This window comes from Ursus americanus, chromosome 27, assembly GCF_024610735.1.
Source record: "Ursus americanus isolate L20-20 chromosome 27, mUrsAme1.1.p, whole genome shotgun sequence".
NCBI classification, from domain to species: domain Eukaryota; kingdom Metazoa; phylum Chordata; class Mammalia; order Carnivora; family Ursidae; genus Ursus; species Ursus americanus.
Window position 1 is genome coordinate 24,120,786 of NC_142153.1, and position 24,391 is coordinate 24,145,176.

At 39.1% G+C, this 24,391-nt stretch overlaps 1 protein-coding gene across 1 annotated transcript in view; it reads left to right on the forward strand.

Moving 5' to 3' along the window:
* Positions 1-24,034, forward strand: part of LONRF1 (LON peptidase N-terminal domain and ring finger 1) — a 38,650-nt gene extending 14,616 nt beyond the window's left edge. The window contains exons 4-12 of the mRNA XM_045810874.2: positions 8,187-8,336; positions 8,854-9,094; positions 9,195-9,291; positions 10,539-10,653; positions 13,657-13,778; positions 16,099-16,257; positions 16,351-16,513; positions 19,083-19,235; positions 21,502-24,034. Coding sequence (XP_045666830.1) covers positions 8,187-8,336; positions 8,854-9,094; positions 9,195-9,291; positions 10,539-10,653; positions 13,657-13,778; positions 16,099-16,257; positions 16,351-16,513; positions 19,083-19,235; positions 21,502-21,660 — 1,359 coding nt within the window. The 3' untranslated portion in view covers positions 21,661-24,034. The remainder of the gene's footprint in view (positions 1-8,186; positions 8,337-8,853; positions 9,095-9,194; positions 9,292-10,538; positions 10,654-13,656; positions 13,779-16,098; positions 16,258-16,350; positions 16,514-19,082; positions 19,236-21,501) is intronic.
* Positions 24,035-24,391: the final 357 nt, after the last annotated feature.

A 24,391-nucleotide genomic window follows, 5' to 3' on the forward strand; every position in this document is an offset into this window, starting at 1 on the left:
AAGAGACTTGTTTCTCCATCGTATGGTCTTAGCTCCTTTGTTGTAAATTGTCTATATATGTGTGGGTTTAATTCTGGTACATTGATGTGTGTGTGTGCATTCTTATGCCACTATCATATTGTTTTGATGACTATAGCTTTGTTCTGTAGTTTGAAATCAGCATTGTTCTCCTTTATCAAGATTGCTTTGGGTATTTGGGATCTTTTGTGATTTTCTACAATTTTAGAACTATTTGGTCTAGTTCTAGGAAAAATACCATTGAGATTTTGATAGGGATTACATTGAATCTATAGATTGCTTTGGGGAGTATGGACATTTTAACAATAGTAATTCCTCCAATCTAAGAGGATCCCTGGAATAAATCCCATTTGATCATTGAGTATGAACTTTTGCTGTATTTCTAAATTCAGTTTGCTAATATTTTCTGGAGGATTTTTGCATTAATGTAAGTCACTGATAAGGGCCTGTAATTTTCTTTTTCTGTGGTTTCTTGTCGGCTTGCTGGCCTCAAAATGATTTGGGGAAGTGCTCCTTCTTCAGTTTTTTGGAAGAGTTGAGAAGGATAGGTATTAAATCTTTGAATGTTTGGGGGCACCTGGGTGGTTCAGTCGTTAAGCGTCTGCCTTCGGCTCAGGGCGTGATCCCGGCGTTCTGGGATCGAGCCCCACGTCAGGCTTCTCCGCTGGGAGCCTGCTTCTTCCTCTCCCACTCCCCCTGCTTGTGTTCCTCTCTCGCTGGCTGTCTCTCTCTCTGTCAAATAAATAAAATCTTTAAAAAAAAAATCTTTGAATGTTTGGTAGAATTCACTAGGAAGCCATCAGGTCCTGGACTTCTGTTTGTTGGGAGGTTTTTGATCACGGATTCAATCTTCTCACTAGTAACTGACCTACTCAGGTGTTCTGTTTCTTCATGATTCAGTCTTGGAGGATTGTGTGTTTCTACAAATTTATTCATTTCTTCTAGGTTGTCCAGTTTGTTGGCATATAATTGTAGTAGTGTCTTATAATCCTTTATATTTTGGTGGTGTCAGTCATAACATCTCATTTCTGATTTTATCAGAGCCCTCTTTTTTTTTTTATTTGACAGGTTTTTTTTACTTTTTTTTTATTCTGGTATAATTGACATAGTGTTATATCAGTTTCACGTGTACACTATAGTGATTCAACAGTTCTATACCTTACTCAGTGCTTATCATTTTAAATGTATTCTTAATCGCTTCATCTATTTTACCCGTCCTCCCATCCACTTCCCCTCTGACAGTCACCCATTCTCTATATTTAAGTCTGTTTTTGTTTCTTCTTTTCTTCATTTGTTTTGTTCTTTAAATTCCACTTATGAGTGAAATCAATGGTATTTATCTTTCTGTGACTGACTTATTTCATTTAGCATTATGTCCTCTAGATCTGTCCATGTTGTTGCAAATGGCAAGATTTCATTCTTTTTTATTACTGAGTAATTGTCCATTGTGTATATACACCTCTTCTTTATTCATTCATCTGTTGCTTCCATAGCTTGGCTATTGTGAATAATGCTGCAATAAACATAGCGTGTATACATCTTTTCGAATTAGTGTTTTGTTTTCTTTGGGTAAATACCAAGTAGTGGTATTATGGTATTTCCATAGTGGGTCATATGGTATTTCTATTTTTAGTTTTTTGAGGGACCTCCACAAACTTTTTCACAGTGGCTGCACCAGTTTGCATTCCTATCCATAGTGCGTAAGTGTTTCTTTTTCTCCACGTCCTGGCCAACACTTTTTATTTCTTGTGTTTTTGATTTTAGCCATTTGACAGGTGTAAGGTGATATCTTATTGTGGTTTTGATTTGCATGTCCCTGATGACTAGGGATGTTGAGCAGCTTTTCATGTATCTCTTGGCCATCTGTGTGTCTTTGGAGAAATGTCTATATATGTCCTGTGGCCATTTTAATTGGATTACTTTTGGGGGTTGGTGAGTTGTGTAAGTTCTTTATATATTTTGGATTTTAACATCTTGTTGGGTATATTATTTGCAAATATCTTCTCTCATTCAGCAGGTTGTCTTTTTGTTTTGTTGATGCTTTCATTCACTGTGCAGAAGCTTCTTATTTTGAAGAAGTCCCAATAGTTTATTTTTGCTTTTGTTTCCCTTGCCTCAGGAGACCTACCTAGAAAAGTGTTGCTATGACCAATGTCAAAGACATCATTGCCAGTGCTATCTTCTAGGATTTTTACAGTTTTAGGTCTCACATTTAGATTTTTAATCCATTTGGAGTTTAATTTTGTGTATGGTGTAAGAAAGTGGAAAACAAAAAAAGTGGTCCAGTTTCATTCTTTTGCATGTAGCTGACTAGTTTTCCTAATACCGTTGGTTAAAGAGACTTTTTCTCATTGGATAGTCTTTCCTGCTTCGTTGAAGATTGATTGTCCATATAATCGTGAGTTTATTTCTGGGTTTTCTATTCTGCTCCATTAATCTATCTGTCTGTTTTTGTGCTAATACCATACTGTTTTGATTACTACAGCTTTGTAATATACTTGAAGTCTTAATTGTGATGCCTCTAGCTTTGCTTTTCTTTCTCAAAATTGCTTTGGCTATTTGGGGTCTTTTGTGGTTCCATACAGATTTTAGGAGTTTCCAGTTCTGTGAAAAATGGTGTTAGTATTTTGATAGGGATTATATTAAATCTGTAGATTGCTTTAGATAGTACAGACATTTTAACGTTTGTTCTTCCAATCCATGAGCATGGAATGTCTTTCCATTCCTTTCTGTCATCACTTTCTTTCATCCATGTTTTATGGTTTTCATAGTACAGGTCTTTTACCTCTTTGGTTAGGTTTATTCCTGGTATCTTATTGTTTTTGGTGCAACTGTAAATGGGATTGTTTTCCTAATTTCCTTTGTGAGTGTATAGAAGTGCAACGGATTGCTACACATCGATTTTGTATCTTGCAACTTAACTGAATTCATTTATCAGTTCTAGCAGTTTTTTGGTGGAGTCTTTGGGTTTTCTATATAGAGTATCATGTCCTGCAAATAGTGAATTTTAATTCCTCCTTACCAATTTGGATGCCTTCATACCTTTTTCTTAATCTGATTGCTGTGGCTAGGACTTCCAGTACTATGTTACATAAAAGTGGTGAGAGTGGACATCCTTGTCTTTTTCCTGACCTTAGGTGGAAAGCTCTCAGGTTTTCATGACTGAGTATGATGCTACCTATGGGTTTTTCACATATGGCCTTTATTATGTTGAGGTGTGTTCCCTCTAAACCTACTTTAAGGGGTTTTATCATGAATGGATGTTCTACCTTGTCAAATGCTTTTTCTGCCTCTATTGAAACGATCATTTGGTTTTTATCCTTTCTCTTATTGATGTGATGTATCACATTGATTGATTTGTGAGTATTGAACCACCCTTGCATCCCAGGAATAAATCCCATGTGATCATGATGAATGATTTTTTTTTAACATGCTGTTGGATCCTGTTTGCTAGTATCTTGTTGAGGATTTCTGCATCTATTTCCATCAGAGATACTGGCCTATAGTTTTCTTTTTTTGTATTGTCTTTATCTGGTTTTGGTGTCAAGGTAACGCTGACCTCATAGAATGAATTTGGAATCTATCCTTCCTTTGGGTTTTTTGGAAGAGTTTGAGAATAGATATTAACTCTTACTAAATGTTTGGTTAGAATTCCTCTATGAAGCCATCTGCTCCTGGACTTTTGCTTATTGGGAGGTTTTTAATTACTGATTCAGTTCATTGCTAGGAATTGCTCTGTCCAAATTTTTTATTTCTCTCTAATGCAAGAGCCCTCTTTTTTTCTTTTTAGTCTTGACATTTGTCAATTTTGTTAATGTGTTCAATGACCCAGCTCTTAGTTCTTTAATCTTCCCTCTCTTTTGTTTGTATTTCATTTATTTCTGCTGTGATCTTTATTATTTCCTTTCTTCTAGGACTTTGGGCTTTGTTCCTTTTTTTCTAGCTTCTTTAGGTATAAAGTTAGATTGTTTGAGATTTTTCTTATTTCCTGAGGTAGACCCCTTAGAACACCTTTTGCTGCATCCCAAAGATTTTAGTACATGGTACTTCTGTTTTCATTTGTCTCTAGCTATTTTTAAAATTTCTTCTTTGATTTATTTGATGGACCATTTGTTGTTCAGTAGCATGAGGTTTAATCTCAACATTTTGGGTTTGTTTTTTCCCCTTGTAAGTAATCATTAGTTTCATACCATTTTGGTTGGAGAAGATGCTTGATATGATTTCAGTATTCTTTAATTTGAGGCTTGTTTCCGGCCTAACGTGGTCTATTCTGGAAAATGTTCCGTGTGCACTTGAAATCTTTGGATGCAATTTGGATGCAATGTTCTGTATATATCTGTTATGGTCTAATGTGTTGTTTAAGGCCAATGGTTCCTTGTTAATTTTCTGTCAGGATGATCTATCCATTGATGTAAATGGAGCAGTGAAGTCCTTCATTATTATTGTCTTACTGTCAGTTTCTCCCTTTAGGTCCATTTTATTTGCTTTATATATCTCAGTGTTCCTATATTGGGTGTATATATGTTTATGAATATTATGTTTTCTTGTTGGATCTTGTTTATCATCATGGAATACCCTTCCCTATTATTGAAGTCCTCGTTTTAAAGTCTATTTTGTCTGTTATCCATTTGGCTGTACCAGCTTTCTTTTCACTTCCATTTGCTTGGAACATCTTTTTCCATCCATTCACTTTCAGAGTGTGTGTGTCCTTACTTGTGAAGTGAATCTCTAGCAGGCGGCGTATAGATGGATCTTATGTTCTTATCTATTCAGGCACCCTGTGTCTTTTGACTGGGGAGTGTGGTCTATTTGCCTTTAGAGTAAATCTTGATAGGTATGTGTATATTGCCATTTTGTTAATTCTTTTTTGGCTGTTTTCATCATTCCTCTCTCTTCCTTTCTTCTCTCTCTTACCTTGTGGTTTTATGGCTTTCTTTAGTGTTACGCTTAGGTTATGTTCTCATTTTCTCTTGCATGTTTACTGTCAGTTTTTGCACTGTGGTCACCGTAAGGTTCATATAACTTCCTTCGTATGTAATGGTCTGTTTTGAGTTGATAGCAACTTAAATTTGAACATATTCCAAACTTTACATCCCCCCCTTCTGTATTTTTAATGTCACTTTATACATTTGTTTATTTTATGCATCTCTTAACCAGTTATTCTAGTTTTAATTTTATGATTTTTGTCTTTTAAACTTCATACTTGCTTTATAAGTGATTAATCTACTTTATGTTTTCCACTGAGATGTTTACTTTGATATGTTTTCTTCTTATTAATTAGTGCCACTTCTTCTCAGTTCAGAGAAATGCCTTTAACATGTCTTGTAGGACCAGTGTGGTGGTGATGTATTCCATTGGCCTTTGCTTGTCTGGAACACTGTTAATCTGTTTTTTCAGTTCTGAATGACAGTCTTGCTGGGTAAAGAATTCTCAGATGGAAGTTTTTTCCTTTCAGCCCTTTCAATAGGTCATGCCACTTCTGGCCTGCAGAGCTTCTGGTGATAAGTCTGATGGCCTATGGGGTTTCCCTTTCATATAATAAGTTTTTTTCTTTTGCTGCTTTTAGGATTCTCTCTTGAAATTTTTCTGTTTCCGTTCTAATGTGTCTTGGTGTGGATCACTTTGGGTTCATCTTCTTTGGAACCCTGTGCTTCCTGGACCTGGAAATTCTGTTTTCTTCCACAGGTTAAGGGAAGTTTTCCAGCCCTTTCTCTTCTTACTTTGGGACCCCTACTCAGGAATTTTTATTGACCTGCTTTTTGCCTTTAATTTCTAGTCTAAGTTTTGCTTATCTTCATGGTTGCCCATAGTATTGCCCCAATTTGTTCTGCCTTAATTTTCTCAGTAATCCACATATCACTTTCCAGGGTTTTTTTTATGGTGTGTTAGCAGGTGTTAAATAAAAAAGGGAGGAGTTCTCTGATGAAATGACTTTGGGGAACATTGGCTTAAACCAAGTTAAATAGGTTTCTTCAAAAGTTTTCAGAGGTTTTGCTATGCTAACATGAGAGTAGCATTCAGCTTTTATCAAACATATTCACAGAGCATCTGAAAAGACGAGAGTCTTTGAAGAATTTTTTTTGGAAAATCTACCCTGATATCATTGTAGTGCCGTCACGATGCTCTCCTCAGTATCCACAAAACATGCCACATTATTTATCATCTTGATAGTGGTTTTTACATTGTGGCTTTTTGTCAGAATCACCTTGGGTGCTTGGTAAATGTAACGATTCCTGGACTTCACCACAGACCTTTGGAATTAGAATCTCTGGAATTTGGGCATAGTTTTACAAGCACCCAGGGAGATTCTTGTGCACTTGGAAGTATGACAACTTTGAAATTTTTCTCCGATCCCCGATGCCTTATGAAACAGCTAACATCAGTATATCCTCCGTGAGTTTGTTTGCACATACATTCTAGCCCATTGATTAAACAATTGTTTACTTAGTGTGTATTCTGGCTTTTATATTTGTTAATGGTCTCTCCTTGGGAAGACTGCAGACTTTTTAAGGACTTCTAATTTTGCATTATCCATGCTACAAAATACCCTTCTATTTCTGTAAATATTTAAAAATTGACCTTTAGGTCAGGTTAGGTGAATGCAAAACAGCTGATGCTTTGAAATATTTTTCTCCCAATATGCCTTTTGTAAATTGTGCTATATTTTACATGTAATGCAGTCCAGTGAATCTTGGAGATTATGCATCCATGTGACAGCACCCCAGTTAAGATGTAGAATATCTCCATCATGCTAGAAAGTTGTCAGCCCCTTTTCAGCAAATCCCCTATATTCCTGCTCCCAGAGGCAACTACTGTTTATTACCATAGAGTGGTTTTGCCTATTCTAGAACTTCACGCAAGTGGAATCACACAACATGTACTCTTGTGTCTGGCCTTTTTTTTTTTGCAGAACACGATGGTTTTGAGATGCATCAGCAATTTTTTTTTTTAATTGTTCACGAAGTATTCTATTGTAGAAACATACCACAATTTATGGTCTCAGTTAGTGATTTTCATTTGGGTCATTAACAGTTGCTGGTAATGAACTAACATTCTTGTACAGGTCATTTTGTGGACATGTTTTTCTATCGCTTTGGTAAATCCCTAGTGGATCTGCTGGGTTCTAGAGTAGGTGAGTGTTTAATACTTTTTTTTTAAAACCAGGAGAAATGTAAAACCGTACAAATTTTAAAATGTTTGTTCATTAAAGGGGGTATTTCTTGACCTCCTACCAGATAAGCACTTTTATTTACATTGAATATATCTCCTTTTTATTTACATTGTAATGATTCATGAGTAATCTCATTTTTGTGAGTTTGAGAGATAGTACAACTGAAAAACCAAACTTTTGGATTTAGACTTAAGAAATGCTCCGCTGTTCATTAAATACAACTTATTTGACAATCAAAAACACTTGAGTCCTCATTTCTTTCTAGCCAGGTTCTTCTCCTAACCTACCGTGTTTTTTTGTTGTTGTTGGGTTTTGTTTTTTTATTTTTTCCCCTTGGGGAGTTTAGATGTATAGATGTATTCCTGATAGAAGCACCCAGAAATTTTAATATGACAGCTGCCTTCCAGGTTAACTCCCAGCTATTACGGGTTGCCATACGGTGCTCCCATCCCAGAGCTGGGCACTGGTAGCTGCCCGTGCAGGTTACTTGTTCAGTGAGAAGCTAAATTTAGTATAAACGTGTGGAATTTTAAGCGTTTTGTAGTTAGACGAGTTCTTTAGTTCACTTAGACACTCTGAGTCCAGCCTTACAATATGCTTTGGGGTGAACCATGAACCATTTTGACAGGATAGGACTCACTAAAGTTCAGAGGTAAATGTTTTCTACTTCCCTTAAAATCTCTTCTTTTTACAATCCTTCATTAAAAAGTCAGTTTTAATTTTGGGTACCTTCTCAGGCTCGTAGTATAGCTGCCCCAACGCCTTCCTGTTGAATTACTTCTTAGAGGTGATATGACCCCCATGTAAGGCACACCTTGGTTTTACAAGACTTTCAAATAATTTGGCAGTTCTGCTTATTACTTAATCTCTTCCTCCTCTGCTCATTGAAAACAATGTCTATGAATTTTCTAAAGTTTCATAAATATTAGATAACTTGAAATTATCCTTAACCACATATTTTATATTTTCCATCACTTTTATAATATTTCTCTTACAGATTTTATGTGATTTACTATCACCTGAGAACTTAAAAGAAGGCCTGAAGGACTCTTCCTGGAGCTCACTGTCATGTAGTAAAAACAAACCTTTTGGTTTTCCTTCGGTAATGGCAGAGTCTCACTCTGCCAGTGAGTTTAGTCCAGAGCAGGTAAGGGGGGAGAAAGGATTTTCATGGCTTTAGTGCATATGTTTCTTTACACGCTAACATTTTCACTTTCTTTGTCTGGAGTACTAGAATCCGCGTAGGCACTTTTAATCTATTCGGCACTGTCTTAGATTTTGTAGCCTTTTATGTTACACTAAATGTTTACGTAAAATATTTGTTCATTAATCGCAATTTTAGGTCACCCTGCATATCAGAGAACTTTGCCTTGTGGAAAATGTGAAACATGGTATTTCTTTTGGTTGCCTCAGGGTTGGAACAAGTATATTAGCATAACTGCGTAAGCCTCATTATAACATATATCGGCTTGATGTCCAGGGCTAGGTAATTACAGGTAAACGTCATTTATTTATCAGGGTTTTAGAATTAAAAGTTGGTGTTTTTAATTGAACAGTAAAATGAACCTTATGAGACATTGGAATTTCATTTCCGTTGATTCTTGGCGAGAGCGATAAAGGATAGTGAAGAAATCTAGTTACCCTTGTTTATTGTATTTTTGTAGAACGAAGAAGTACCAGAGGGCACGTCAGAGCTTATCAGAGCAAACTTAAACCGTGCTTGGTCAGCACAGGCTATAAATTCAACAGAAATGCCTGCCAGAGAGGACTGCTTAAAAAGAGTGTCCTCAGAACCTTTACTCTCTGTTCAAGAAAAAGGTGCTCTGCTGAAAAGAAAGTTGTCTCTTTTAGACCAGGATGTGATTGTAGACGAAGATGGAAGAAATAAGCTTAAAAAACAAGGAGGTAAAGATGTCACTACAGTCACGGAGAACACATTGACTTATTTAGAATGGTCTTTAAACTTTTTCCTAAAGATGATAGTCCTGTCTCTTTGTTTTAATAGAAACTCATAATGAAGTCTGTGCATTTTCATTAACTTCTGGTGACATCCCAGAAGAATTAATTGACGTCTCAGATTTCGAGTGTTCTCTCTGCATGAGGTAAGTACATAAAGTTTTATAAATGATGACTATTTTATATTAAATAAAATACAGAGTAGATAAAGTTAATCCACTCTAATAGGCATTGCAAAGTGACAGACTACTGGACTAAATCAAAAGACAGAAATACCTTGCACGCCTTGGGCAAATAACTGAATCTCTGAACATTATTTGGATTTTCCTTACTTAGAAAGTAGGGTCAGTATTTGTGTAGCCTCCATTGCAGGTGTTTTAAGAATCACATGACTTAAATATAAAAAAGTGTCTAGGAAATTGGAAAGTACTAGAGAAGTTACACATATTGAAATGTAGAGACATCCATGGTTGTAGATTTGGGTAAAAATTCTAACATACGTATATGATTCTGTCTTGTTTTTGTATCTTAAAAAGGATTTTATAATTAAGTAAAATTGGATAAAGATTCTCCATTGTGCATAATGCTTGTAATTCTAGAAGACTAATAGTTTCGAAAGAACATTTTCCACTTAAGTTATGGTAGAGTCAAGGGAACAGTGCGTGGAGAATCAGGAGACCTGGTGCTGGCCACGTCAGGCCGGTCGCTGAACTAGCTGCGTTCCAAGCAGGTCCCCTACCCCTGAGCCTTGGCTTCTTCAACTGTGAGTTGAGGGTAGTAGGCCAGATGACTTCTCAAGTACCTATGTATCTAACGATACTTCTAGGAAATTCAGAAGTATCATGTTTCAGGAAAGAATTAGAATGTAAGTAAAATCAGTTATTCTGTATTATTACATACTGTAAGTCTAATATTTAAGATTCAACTGTAAGGTTTATTGGGTTATTCTTTTTAATGAGTTTTATGTAGTAAGGCTTTTATAAACATATTAAGCCATTTTAAAATGATAAAATAAGAAGCTATGCAACTAATAATAATTGTGAATATTTTACATTTTTCTTTTGTACATAGTCACTGAAATCTGGTCTGTGTTTTACATTGATTGTACTTCTCAGTTCGGACCAGCCACATTTCAAGCGCTCGTAGCCCCATGTGGTGAGGGGCTGTTCCATTAGTATAGCTGTAGGCCCTTAGCAGGGGACCCCTGTTGATGAGAACTCCTAAAAGGTTCAGGAGGGTATAATTATATTTATCACTGCCCCTTCCTTCCTCCCCTGCCCACTAGACCCTTCTTCCTCCTCCTTAGAGATTAGTGTTACGGTTCCATTACGTGTTCACTTTTCCCAATGGATAGTTTACTGTGAAAACTAACAGGTATTTTGGTTGATTTCAGGTTGTTTTTCGAGCCAGTAACAACCCCCTGCGGACACTCATTCTGTAAGAATTGCCTTGAGCGTTGCTTAGATCATACACCATATTGTCCTCTTTGCAAAGAAAGCTTAAAAGAGGTAAACATTTGTATATTTATCTATTTATTGGTCTTAAGCTTGGCAACATTGATTTGTATTTGGCCACAGAAATAGCGATTATCATGTTCAGAGTAAATTATGCTAAGTGACCAAGAAAGATAATGTTTCATTACCCAAATGCTAGTGCTGGAGAAATGTGAGTTGAGAGAGCATAGGGGAAAGTAGGGCAGTCCTGGAGGCCACGCCTATGTACTTATTTTTTTAACAAGGTGGGGGATGGTCAAGTACCTGGTCTAGAATTGGTTCCATTTTAATGATAACAGTACTGGGGAAACCCAAGTGCCCTGCTTTCCACCCTTAATAATAGGCTAGATTTCAGCCCTAGTCCTACCCCCTTAACGAATGGACCAACTCTGTCCAACAGAATTTTTTGCATGGATGGAAATGCTCTATATCCGTGCTGTCCAGCAGGGTAGCCACTAGCCACAACTGGTAATTAAGCACTTGAAATGTGGCTAGTGTGACCGAAGAACTGTATTATAAATTTTAATTAATTCTCATGTAAGTGGGCTCGTGACTGGTGGCTACCCTTTGGGCAGCCCAGCTCTAGAAAGTGGTATACTGGACAGAAGAGAGGGAGGCACAGCTTCCCACGCCCCTTGTATAGTCAATGGTCAATGCTAGTAACCTGTGTTAGGGAAATAGCTAGATCTCAGGTGCATATCTTCTGTAACCAATGGGAAGACAACATTCTCCCAATCCTGCTTGGGTGACTGGAGCCCCCATAAGGTGAGGCCCAGGTGTTAGAATTCTAATCTCCAAATGCGAGGATAGCATTGATCAGGGAGAGTGATCCTGTTTCTGGTGGGTGACAAGATCGCTTAAAGAAAAAAGTACCTTCCAAATTTATGAGCGAAAAATTGATAAAGACATGTTGCAGTTGAATGTACGTAGTTATTTCCTATATAGAAAACGCAGCTCTGTACAGATATCATAATAGCATATGTGTAGTATTACATTTGATACGGGTCTTACATAACAAGCCGGTATGTAAAACATAAAACCTATACAGAATTTTCAGAAAGTCCAGAAACAAGATAAACTCATTTGTAAAGAGTTAGTTACATTTCAGCGGATACACTTTCAGGTGACGTACTCTAGTCATGCTATTTTTTCCTGTGTTTCCAGGTTTTTAGATACTCTGTAGTATATTTATTATGCTTTCTCTCAAGTTAATAACTAGATACATGGCTTTAAATGTAGAGATAGCTCACCTTAAAAAATGTCTGGAGTTTGAAGGAAAACAAAACAAGCATATTATTTAAAAATACAATTAACATCCTGTTTGAAAATAACTTTATCCTATGTCTTAAAGATACCCTGTTATATAATAGGTAAAATCTAATATATATATTTTAAAGAATAAGTTGATATGCTCTATAGTTTTACATTTTTCCTACTTGTCATTTTTTTTTGCTCATTTTTTCATTTGAATATATTTTAAAGATAGGATTTTTGTAGCAGCATAATAGTCCATTGATTTGACATTTCCCTATCGTTGAGTATATAAGTTGTTTTGTTCTTTTTTTATATACTATGCTTTGCGTCTTTGACTATTTCCTTAGGATAAAATTTCTGGAAGGTTGAATTATTGATCAAAAGCCATATATTCATAAGACTCTTGAAACCAATTGCCACATTGCCTAGGTCCCCCAGAAATATTGTACAAGTTTAGATTCCTATCGGTAATGTAAAAGAGGTGGTATTTCCCCAAATTTAGTACATAAGTATTACATTATATATTATTATATATAATATATAGCCCCATGGTTTTCAAAATGTGTTCCCCTTCACCTGGGAACTTGTTAGAAATACAAATTCTCAGACCCTACTCCAGAGCCGCTAAATCAGAAACTCTGGGCTAGGGCTCAGCAATCTGCATTTTAACAAGCCCTGATTCATGCTAAAGTTTGAAAACCACTTCTGTTACCCGTTTCCCAACCTCTCGCATTCCCTCCTCCTCCTTCTCTGTTCTTCATTGGATAATGATAAACCCTTATTTTTGCTGCATCTGTAGATTGAAAGTATGGCTTCTCTTTATCTTGTGATTATCTCCCAAGAGTTGTTCCTGGCTAGTTGTAGGAAATTTATATTGGTCATTTTCTTGTTCCAAAATTCTGTACACACACTCTGACCTGGTGCCCGGCCTTAGGCAGTTTTTAACTCACCTACAGAAATATAATGTCTCCTTGTCCATATAGTAACGGTGCAGGATGTGATAACTGCCTTTTATGTGGTAAAGACGGTAAAAATGGGCTTCGTGGGAGACAGAAAAATAGTTAAGGCAGGCTTCATGGAAAAGGTGAAGTGGGAGCCAGACCTCGCAGGACAGGCAGGCTCTAGAGAGAGGGATGGCTTTTAGCAGTTGGAATAGAGAATGACAGAAATGCGCTAGTGGCAGTTTTTCCGAGTGTTGAGGGAGTAGGACACATGTCCCATTTTATATAGAGTCGGGGGGAAGCAACCTCTCCATGAGGGTCTAAGTGAGAGGTGACAGCGGAAGGAAAATCTGAAAGAAAAATGATCGGAAACTCTGCCACCGAAATCGGGAACAAAAAAGGGCATCGTTGTGCCTTTCCTAAATAAGGCACGTGCCCTCTTTTCTTTATCCCTTAGCTTATTTGTGTTTCTCAGGTAAAATGCTAGTTTGAGTACCCAGGAGCTGTGCGATAGGAGTTGGCCTCGGTGGGCAACTTGAGGGCAGGGCAGGCGTGACTGCTGCTAAGAAAGGGTTGTGGCCACAGCAAGACAAGGGTCTTCTGAACAGGGCACAGTCGCCACTGCAGCCGTGGCGCTTGAAGGGTCTCGGGCACAGCCTGGGCACGTGGACCTGTTTAGCACCATCCATTGTCATGTTCCCCCTCACCCATTAATTCAGAATCGCCTGTATAAATATGTAATTAAGGCTTTATTCAGTTCAACTGTTTTGCCTGTTTTATACCGTAGGAAAAGTACTGGAATGTAAATAATATTGTCTTTTAGTATCTAGCAGATAGGAGGTACTGTGTCACACAGCTGTTGGAAGAATTGATAGTGAAGTATCTGCCTGATGAGCTGTCTGAGAGAAAAAAAATATATGATGAAGAAACTGCTGAGCTCTCACAGTAAGTTTCTTCTCATAAAGTTAACGTAATCCCCGCCCTTTGACACAGTAAGGCGGGCCGTCCTCCCAGCAAGCTGGATCCTGTCTGGCGTTCAACCCAGTCTAGCCAAAGGCGTACTTAAAACACATCCTGGTCAGCTTCCCCTCTCCTCCACAGACGGAAGTTTTTAAAGGTTTCTTTGGTAACTTCCAGACCTTCCACTGGAGGTTGTCCACTCAGCTCTTTGCCCCCAGCAGGCTTTTAGGCGGAGGAGGGATTTCCTACAGTGACTTCAGGCAGTGGAACGGGGAATGGAGCCTTCAGGTACCAGGCAGGGCGAGAGGAGGCTTGAGGAGAACTGGCCCTGATTGGCAGGCACGGTAGCCAGTTAGAGGTCGGGAAGGGGTGGGACCTTGAGGCCTCAGACTGAAATTGGAAAGAGTGATCGAGGAGGGGCCAAATTCTCCATCAGTGAGGATTATTGACGGGTAGCAGATTAAGCTGGTGTCAGGAGGGAACGTGGGGATAGAGGGGTACAGCTGGTTTAGACCACAGTGAAGAGCGAACCCACCATGGCTAGTCGGGGCTGGGTAGGTTGGACCTGCTTTTGTTGCTCTGTATTCTTTCTTCCTTGTCCTTCTCTTCCGTTCTTTTCCCTTCATGTCTTTCCCTCTTGCTCCAGTCACATGAGTCTCTCTAAATTTCTTTCCTAGGTATTTAATTTCTTAACTCTTTTTCGTTCACTCTCTTTGAACTGGACGCACTAAAGAACAGAACTGCAAATTTTACATGCCGTTTTTACTTAATACCTTTTTGTTTCCATTATTTTTCAAAATACATTTTTTCTTACTTTCTAAGAAAAAATTGTGCTTGCAAACTTAGTATGTGTCCACCGACTGTCTTCACTGGGCCAGTGGCCTTCCATAGAACGATTTCCAATCTTCTCTTTACCGAAATGGATACGGATTTGTCCTCCATGGAACGGTTTTGTGTGATTTTATGATAGAATATATTCTGATATGATTCTGAACCTATCGGATCAACCCTGCAAAAAGCTGGACATACGAAAGCCTCAGACGTACTTTTGAAATCCTAGAGTGACACAACCTGACAGATGAAGTAGTAATGGGGGCCGAGTGAGATGCAGAGAAGTTGGAGCGGGGAGGCTAGCTGCTTACTAACGGGCTGTTTTTAAGAGATACTTAAAAGTTTTACTAATAGGTATACTGTTTGTCAACGTACGAACTGAAAGAAAACCAGATAGAGTGCTCAGTGACGGTAGAATGCACATTTTTAAAAGAGGAACTAGCACTTGCATTATGAAATAATACTTTTACACGGTTTTGTCTTTGTCTTTTTGAAGAAAAACTAGAAAATATTATAAATGAGCCTGTAGGGGGGAGGAGGGAGGTCACAATCTATAACCCGAAAGGAATCACCGTGGGCGTTTTGTATTTATATATATTAAAATCTGCAAGGATATATGCCAAACAAAAATGGGGCCATTTTATTCATGTTATAGTCTCCTTTTCTTATTTTTTTCCAAGTCAACATGTATAGATCTTTTACTGAAAGCACAGTATTTCATTTTGTGGTTATGTCAAATTTTTTTTTTTTTTTTTTTTTTTTTTTTACTAGTCCCCTCTTCTAAGTTTTGGTTGCTGTATACAGTGTTAACAGAAAACATTCTTAAAGTGCTTGTAGAATTAATTATTTCTAGAAGTTCAAAGGATATGAACTTTTTAAAGTTTTTGACGCGTGCAGCCAAATTCTTCTTCAGCATGGTTGTACGGTTTCAAACCGCCCTCCACCCTGCCAGTTTTTCCCACCAGCTTGCCAGAACTGGGTGTTGCCTTTATCCTTATTTCCTGCCAATCTGGCAGTGAAAAATATTCTCTAATTTTAATTATCTGAAAAAAGTTACCGAGTTTCTCTGATAGTGCATTTGAAGTGTTTTCAAATGCACTACGAATCTTAAGGATTTGCTTTTTGTCTATTGTAGGAGCTCATTTTTTCTTCGCTAAGAGTATTTTATGGATAAAAGATTCACTGTTACAAATATTTTAAACAGGTTTTTAATACAAAATATACTTTTTATTTGTAAAGATACTTTAGCTCTATATAATAACCTGGTACCTTAACTTCAGATTTACTTTTATAAAAGGATCACATAGATTTTTAGTATTGATATTGCATCTGTGTGATCTTCATGAAGGAGATGCTGATTCTTGTTCTTGGCAAAAATAAAAATCACCTCATTTAGAGCTAATTTTTTATAATGTTGCAAGCTTCACTATTTTTATGTTCTGATGTGTGATAATGAAACTTTTTTCTTCTTCAGCTTGACCAAGAATGTTCCAATATTTGTTTGCACTATGGCCTACCCCACTGTGCCTTGCCCTCTTCATGTATTTGAGCCAAGATACAGATTGATGATTCGAAGAAGTATACAAACTGGAACTAAACAGTTTGGGATGTGTGTCAGTGATACACAAAATAGGTATGTTTTTTTGTACATAAATGTTTTTGTTTATATTGAGAACGTGCACGCCTGTTGCTTAAACTCGGGTATTAATCAGAATTTCTCTTTTAGTTTTGCAGACTATGGTTGTATGTTACAGATTAGGAATGTCCATTTCTTACCCGATGGAAGGTCTGTGGTTGATACTGTTGGAGGAAAGCGGTTTAGGGTTTTAAAAAGAGGAATGAAAGATGGATATTGCACTGCAGACATTGAATATCTGGAAGATGTTAAGGTATGAAAAAATGCTTTTTGAGCACACCTCGGTACACTGTGCCCTAGGCACTGTACGGGCGCACAGGCTGATCTTTTTTAAAACAGTCCTTCCTATCAGAGATCCTCATCGATAACTTGTAGAGACGAGCTCTAAGTTACCTTTTTCTTATCTTGCTCTTTCTCGCCGAGAGTTCCAGGCGAACTTGGGTGTCCGGAACGTAGATCTTCATTTCTGCAGGCTCTGCAACCAGCATGGTGCCTAGAAGCAGGTGGGCACGGTTGGCACCGAACAACAGCATTGACTGAATTGAACTTTCAGCCCATCTAAATTACGAAAGCTGCTAATCCCTGCCCTTTTTTAATTAAATTCGGTAGTCAAGACTGATACAATCGGCAGACATAAACGTAAACACAAAATCCTTTAAAAACTGTTGTGTGTGTGTGACAACTTTCATGATAAGAGGCACAGCTGGGTGATGTGTTCAAAGTCTAGGGCCCCACGGAGAAGGTGCCATCACTATATTTATCGGCACTGGCTTATCTGGGGAGGTTTACTGCGATAATCTTCTTGGACAGGGTTCATGTGGCCCTTTTGACGTATCTAATTCACCATCTGCAGTTGGTTTAGGTACCAAATTAAAGGCAGTTTCTTTCGGAAGGACATTATAAAACCGTCGATCTTATGCTCCCACTGTTTTGGGCCCTTCATTTTTAATCGTTTATTGAATGTTGGCATTAAGCGCTTCTACAAACAGAAGCTCATTGAATTTTCAAAACTCAGCTAGCAGATGAGGAAGGTAAAATAAAGTGTTAATTTGCCGAAGAGCCTACAGGTATAGTAATAAAAGCGACTGAAAGCTCGCTCGCTCGCTCCCAAGTGCTGTGCTTTGTCATGGTGCTGGATTGCCCGTCCTGCCTTATTATTAAGATGCTGTGGGGACACTTTTGGCCTATTGCACAAAGTACTGTGTGAGTTGAAATTCTGAGCTGACTGATACTGTCTGTGCCTCAGGCATGCGTGATGCTTGGTTCACGGAAGCATGTGCTACAGGCAATATTCTCCGTGAAAGTAATGCCCCGTTTTAGCTTTTCGTAAGTTTACATCTTCACATATGGACTTGATGACATCTTCACATATGGACTTGATGTTTAGAGACCGTTCTCGGTCCTTGGAGTCTTCGGACTAATAATTTTTCCTCATCCTAATGCCTCATCTATATAATGATTTCTTGTCTCTTCTGGAAAAGCTTCTCAAATTTGTTCTTACAGCAAAGCCTTTTCTTTTTTTCCTTAGTGTCTGTAGTAATTCTGTCTTCTGTGACTTCTCCTGAAGTCTTGAAGTTCTGCTTGCTTTTAGCCGGCTCCGTTTTTCCATCTCAGGCACTTATCCTTTGTGTCATTCCTTGTTTTCTCCAGCCTGTGGTTTGTTTCCTTGAATTTTGGCAGGGTGCAAAGTAGGTTTCTTTTTTAATGGTTTTAACCAGTCACAAGTTTATTTCTATCAAATACCAATGTGTGTTAGCAGGGGACTGAATCTTGTGTAGTCATTCCAAGACCCGAATTCAATTGTGTGGTCCCTCTACCTTTTATTCACAAAATTTACCAGTTGAACTGTTTTTAAGTCTATAGTTCAGAAGCATTAAGTACATTCATATTGTGCAAAAAGCAGGTGCTTTTTAGTTTTTTCATTTCAAATCTTTCAAAAATAGAAAGTATGTTTTCAGAGCCCCTTTGTTGTTTTTATAGTGAGTCATTCTTGAAGTATGAAAGGCTGAGTCAGGCCTGGTATTTGTTCAGATGAATTAATGTATGTGAAATAGAGCGCTCCCTGGCACGGAGCGGGTGGGGTAGAAGGTGCATGCTAAAGAAATCAGTGTAAGATGGATGAGTTAAGGCTCTATTTTCTCTCCTGTGTTCTGTGAGGCTACTCCTTCTGGAGCTTTGTCTGCCAGGCTGATGCATTGAAATTGTGTGTGTGCAGTTTGGTGACGCAGTAGGGGGCAGGGAGGGGTGACGGGGGGCAGCCGCAGCCCTGGCCTGCACAGCGAGCACTTCATCGCGGCGTAATTTATTCTCTTCCTTTGACATACTGGTTTGTCTGTTGTTGTTTTAATCCAGTTCCCTGGTAAGAGGTGTCGTCATGCTTGTTTTCCATCCTATTACTGCTTTCTGCCATGTTATCCATGCCTTAAACCCCCCCCTTTAATTGTAGCAACTGTATTTTTTGTTGTTGTTGTTCCATTCTTTTCAAAAGCCATTAATCCATAAAGACAAAAAGGAGTTCCAAACTCGTGTAGACCTTTATCCAAGAACTCACTCAGGAGTAGTGCTCCCAGTTGGGGGCTGTTGGGGGGGTTCTGCAGTATTGCATTTCCTCATCGACCAGGCGGGGTGGCGCTCAGCTGGTGTGGCTTTCATCCGGCCACAGGCACTAGGGGAGGCAGAAATGCAGAATATATATTGCATAATACTCTGATCCAGCACTGAAATAGGTACTGCCTATTTTTAAATTATTTTTCATTTCTGTAGGGTTAGTGATAATGGACAGGAAGACTAGACACAAGTCTTACTGACTGTTGTGTTTCTAGGTTGAGAGTGAAGAGGAGATCAAGACTCTCAGACAGCTTCATGACTTGGTATACTCACAAGCCTGCAGCTGGTTTCAGAATTTAAGAGACAGATTTCGAAGCCAAATTCTTCAGCACTTTGGCTCAATGCCCGGGAGGGAGGAAAACCTTCAGGTATGATGGCTTTGATATTGTTTCCAAAAGTCTCACTTTTTAAAATAAACTCAAATAAGATTTTAAAGTGTTTTTGTTTTCCCTTTGGCACAGCATTTCCTTTGTCCTGCTGTCTTTAAAATCATGACCCTATTTTCTAGTGCAGTGGTGTCCACTACAGTTTGTACAGGAATGGGGAAGGACAGAGTTGTCGGCTGAGGTAGCTGTAGCCGTGACTGCACGGAAGGAGAAAGCCCTGAACGGGGGATTTGCTTGAACGAGGCATAAGGAATGAAAGGTGGAACATTCTAGTAAAATGGTACCCACCTAGTAAATTGGGATTAAGAGACCTAGTTCCTTGGAGCCAGTCAGCTGTTCTTCTTTGACAGTTGAGAGATGTCTCATTTTCTCTACTTTCTAGAAGTCTTCTTTCATCTCCAACTTTTTTTTCCTTGCTACTTCAATTCATTTGTGTCTCTTCACATTTAATACTTCGGTCCTCAGGAAACTATTCTGATGGTCTTGCTCAAGTACTTAGGGTTTACATGTCTAGAAGGCACTTTCTGTGCAAGCAGACCAGTGCAGTCGGCACTGTAAGACGCACAAAAAGAAGTATCCCCGTTCTGGAAAATCTGATGATAGAGCCATCCAAACACTAACTTTTAGAGCTAAGCATTTCGAATTGGATAAAATGCTGATGGTCAGAAGGTAGATTTCCTAAGGGAATGGCTATAAATAAGTGGATGACGATGGAGAGAGACTAGATCCCACTGTGATGGACACTGCCTCTCATTCCGTTTTTCAGAGGCTGGCCCAAGTCTGAGTCCCAATTGAATCCTTCACTGGAACTTAGAATTCTAACATCTGACCGTCTCCGAATCGAGTTCTCCTTCCGTGTCCCGCATCCTAGCAGTTGTCCCACATCTGTTTGTTTGATCCTGGCCACCTGAATCTGATTAAACGTGATAGAAATAGCCTTTGATAATCATAAAACTGAAGAAGTAAATTTTAAATGTAGAAACTCAGCCTTACTTTCCCAAAGTTATTTCATTCTTCTAGCACTGCTTTCTGGTAGTATCGTTGGGAGTTGAGACTTGGTCAGGAAAACAAAAGCAGCCACGCCGTATAACCCAGGCAGGGGGTGTTTATTGTAGGGTGTGGAGTTGACACGGCTGTTGGCAGAGCTGGAGGAGTGAAGATCAGGGACCTCACTGACGGGACACAGGAAGCCTGCCACCATAGGTCTCGGCCTGACGCAGGGAGTGCCCACCAGTATCAGTCTGTAGCAGGCGGTTCTTAATTCTCTGAAAGACTCCTGCAGATCTGTCAACACTTTGCAAGTTTCTTCTCTTCCAACCTCCACATCTCACAGAAAAGTCTAACCCAGAACCGTGTGAGGGGCTGTTTCTGACCTCTCTGAAATGCAAGAAGGAGGTGGTAGGATGCTAAGAACAGATAGTCCACAAATATAGCAACTTTAGTTTGATTCTAGAGGGATCCACATTGCTCTCAGGAGCCCCTTTTGTCATTCTGAAACCTCAGGTTCTATTAAAAAGCAATCCAGTGTGCAACAGAAGTGGCTTAAAAATTCTTTTGTATAAATTCCAAGTTCTTTCAATAGCCACTACTCAGCCCTGCAACGTCAGAGCGACTTCTTTGCTGGAAATGTTTATTTTTCAAACAAAACTAGAGACTGAGGCCTTTTCTTATATCTTGACTAGGATCCCACAGTGCTCTGAAGACATTTTTAAATATCAATTAGCTTAATCCTTTAAATATGTACTTTTAAGTTCTCAGGACAGTTTTGTCCCTGCGGCACACATGGCAGTGCCTTTCTCGTTAAGGGCTCGGCTACTTTTCCCCTTGCTCTGTCTCCTCACATTTACTACTTCACTCCTCATGCAACTGGAGATAATGTACTGTCACCACTGGGAGGTGCTGCCGCTGGCATCTTAGTGGCTGGAGGTCAGCCGTACTGCTGAACAGGCTGCCGGTGCACAGGATGGTTCCCAAATGCCAGCAGCCTGAAGCTGAGAAACCCCTGAGAAAACGGAAGGCAGCACGTGCAGAGGAAGGAGTGCTGGCCAGAGAGGTCTGGATTTCAGTCGTGGACAGTTCACATGTCTGGTGGTCAGTTTCCCCACTTACATGGCATAATCGCCTTCCTTACGTGCCTGTTAAAAGCACTCGAGATAGGACTGGACACACAGTGAAGACTAGCTTGTTGGTTACTGTTTTCGTCACTGAGGTGTGTAGTTATGAATACTATCAACGTGATTATTTTTAGGCAACCCCGAATGGACCCGCGTGGTGTTGGTGGCTTCTCGCCGTTCTTCCTGTGGATCCCCGATACCAGCTGTCCGTTTTGTCGATGAAGTCTTTGAAAGAACGCTTGACAAAGATACAGCACATACTGACCTATTTTTCTAGAGACCAATCTAAGTAACTGCTTGGATCTTCCTTTAAAGTTACCCTAATCCGGCTGCGTTGACGGCCAGATTGTCTGCTGCCTTTTGCACATCCAGTGCTGGTTTGAGAAATGTAATGAAATTTTTTTTTTCCTTCAACCTCCTGAATCATGTGGTTCTGCAAATGAATACCTTCGACTAGGACTTAGACCACTAAGAACTTGCACAGAAAAACACGCACTGAATGTGTGTCAAACCTCTACATTGTGATGAAGTTGCACTATGTACCATATTCTACGACGAAACGAGAACTGTGTGTATGTGGGGTGTGTGTGTGCGCGCGTGTGTGCATTTTCTCTGGCTTTAAAATTTTAAAAGAAAAAAAAAAAAAGCCATAGAGAGCAGAGCTTGCCGAGGGTTGGTTATTGCCCAAGTTTACAACAGTAGCGATGCAAGTTTTTGCAAGTTGAATTTGCCTCAGATTTCTCTGTCCTAATGCTTCTGTTTGCACAAGTATGTAAACTATGGTATTGAGTATCTCTCTTGGTTGGAAATACTGCTCTTGCCGAACTGTCTTGACTATGACACAGTTTCTTATTTATGTAAATACTTGCATCCTAGAGGCCAACAGGCTTTGGATGCGGAACCTAGAGCCAGTTTTCAGGAACAATTGCAAACCTGCCATGGTACTGTGCATCTATTCATAAAACACTTAAAACTGTGAAAATATGGTTTACATTTAATTGTACATAAAGGTAAATGGAGAACTCAATTCAGTACCAGTTAGTTTGTACATTTTAGGGGGCTTTTCACATTAACTGCCCATCTATATAATTTATAGTTTGACACGATGTGTTTAAAAGAATTACATAGGATAAACCCATTAAGGATCTGGGGGACGAGAAGAAGATTAATGTAGAACTAAGCTTTTAAAGTATGTTTTATTTTTTAATTCTGGTCTTGGTGCAAATGTTAGTTATGCCTTATTCATATCACAGTTAGATCACCATGCTCGGACATGGTTTATATTCATGCTGCCCGAGATACTTTTGTAATTATTTGTTGCAAACTTGTGACTGTCCCTATTAACTTTCTTTTATGTAAGTACTTTGTAAAAGTTTCTTAAACTTTTGCTTTTGCTTATTTAATTTTGAATAAAAGCTAAATTCATAATAATTTTTTTCTTAAACTTTAGGTGTCATAAAGATCAGATGAGTTTTGCTTACTGTTTTGTGACATGAGATATAAGATTATAGCTTTCAAAATACTTTTTTGGGTCATTTTTGACCAAACAATGCAGTGTCTTAAGGCAGCTTTAGGCTGCTATTTTTCAACATTTAGAAAAGCCATGTCCCTTTAGGATAAAGACAAAATTCTTCATGTTATCCCCATTTAAGACTCCTGATTAAACATCAGGCCCCAATTTCCCAGGTAGGATTTTCCAAATATAAATAAGCCACTGAACAGTGAATATTCTTACAAAAAATACATTCAGAAATGACGGCCTAGTGAACCATCCTTTGCCCCCACAATTATGCTGAGAATTTGTCTAAAGAGTGGGCCATTCCCCAAAAGTACCTTATCAGTAGTTCTGAAGTGTTAAACTTTCTTACAATAAACTATCAAATGCCTGTTGAGTAGTGTCCGGAGTAGTAATATACATGCCAGGTTTACCTGTAGTTCTCAAACTATGTAGGAGAAGGAAGTAGATTTACCAGGTGCTGAATCTACATTTATGATACGTGCACGCAGACGCACAAATGGGCATGAAATGATCTCGATATACGTGTACACACTGGTGGGAATTCATGAGTGTTGTCATGTCTACAGATTCACCTGGATCCCGGGACAATTATTTTCCTGTTGTACCTTAGGAACCATTTATCCAGAAAGGGAAACAAATCCGACAGAGTCTAAGTGACTAAGTGCTGTCACTTTTCAACATTAAGTCAAAGTAGCTAGTTACTGCTCTTCTCTTCATACGCCTGTCCCTACACGTCCATATCTTCCTGTTCTTCAAGGAACCTGGATGCCTTCACTCAAAACAGCTCTGAACTCTATAGCGCCTTCCTTGTACTTTGCGAATGGCACTTACAGGAGGTACTGAATCGTGCAGAAAGCCTCTCGTGAGTATTATGACTGGCGTCTAGCAGTCTAGACAATTTAGTAGGCTGACCACTGAACTGAAATGCCAATTAAGAAGAGAGACCGCATAGGGGCGCCTGGGTGGTGCAGTCGTTAAGCGTCTGCCTTCGGCTCAGGGCGTGATCCCAGCGTTCCGGGATCGAGCCCCACATCGGGCTCCTCCGCTGGGAGCCTGCTTCTTCCTCTCCCACTCCCCTGCTGTGTTCCCTCTCTCGCTGGCTGTCTGTCACATAAATAAATAAAAAATCTTTAAAAAAAAAAAAAAAACGAAGAGACCGCATAAAGATGGTTAGACTGAGCGATACCTCTGCCTTCTCTTCTTCCCCAAATCCGACAAAGTGACAGTAAAAGAAATGAAATCTACTGACATTGTGAAACCAAAAATCCACCGATTGACAAATGCTTTTGAGGAATTTCTGATATCGGGGAACAGGACATGATCTAGAAGACAGAGGAGAACACGGCTTTGCAGAAGTAGAGGACGATACCCCAAACTAGAGGAGGGTCTTAGAAAACTCAAGAGGATTTCTTGGGGAGCTAATACCTGACAAAGGTAGATCACGTGGCTTCTTCCCTACTCGGGCTGAGCAGTAGGCAGCAACAGCGGTTCTCTCGCCAAACTGC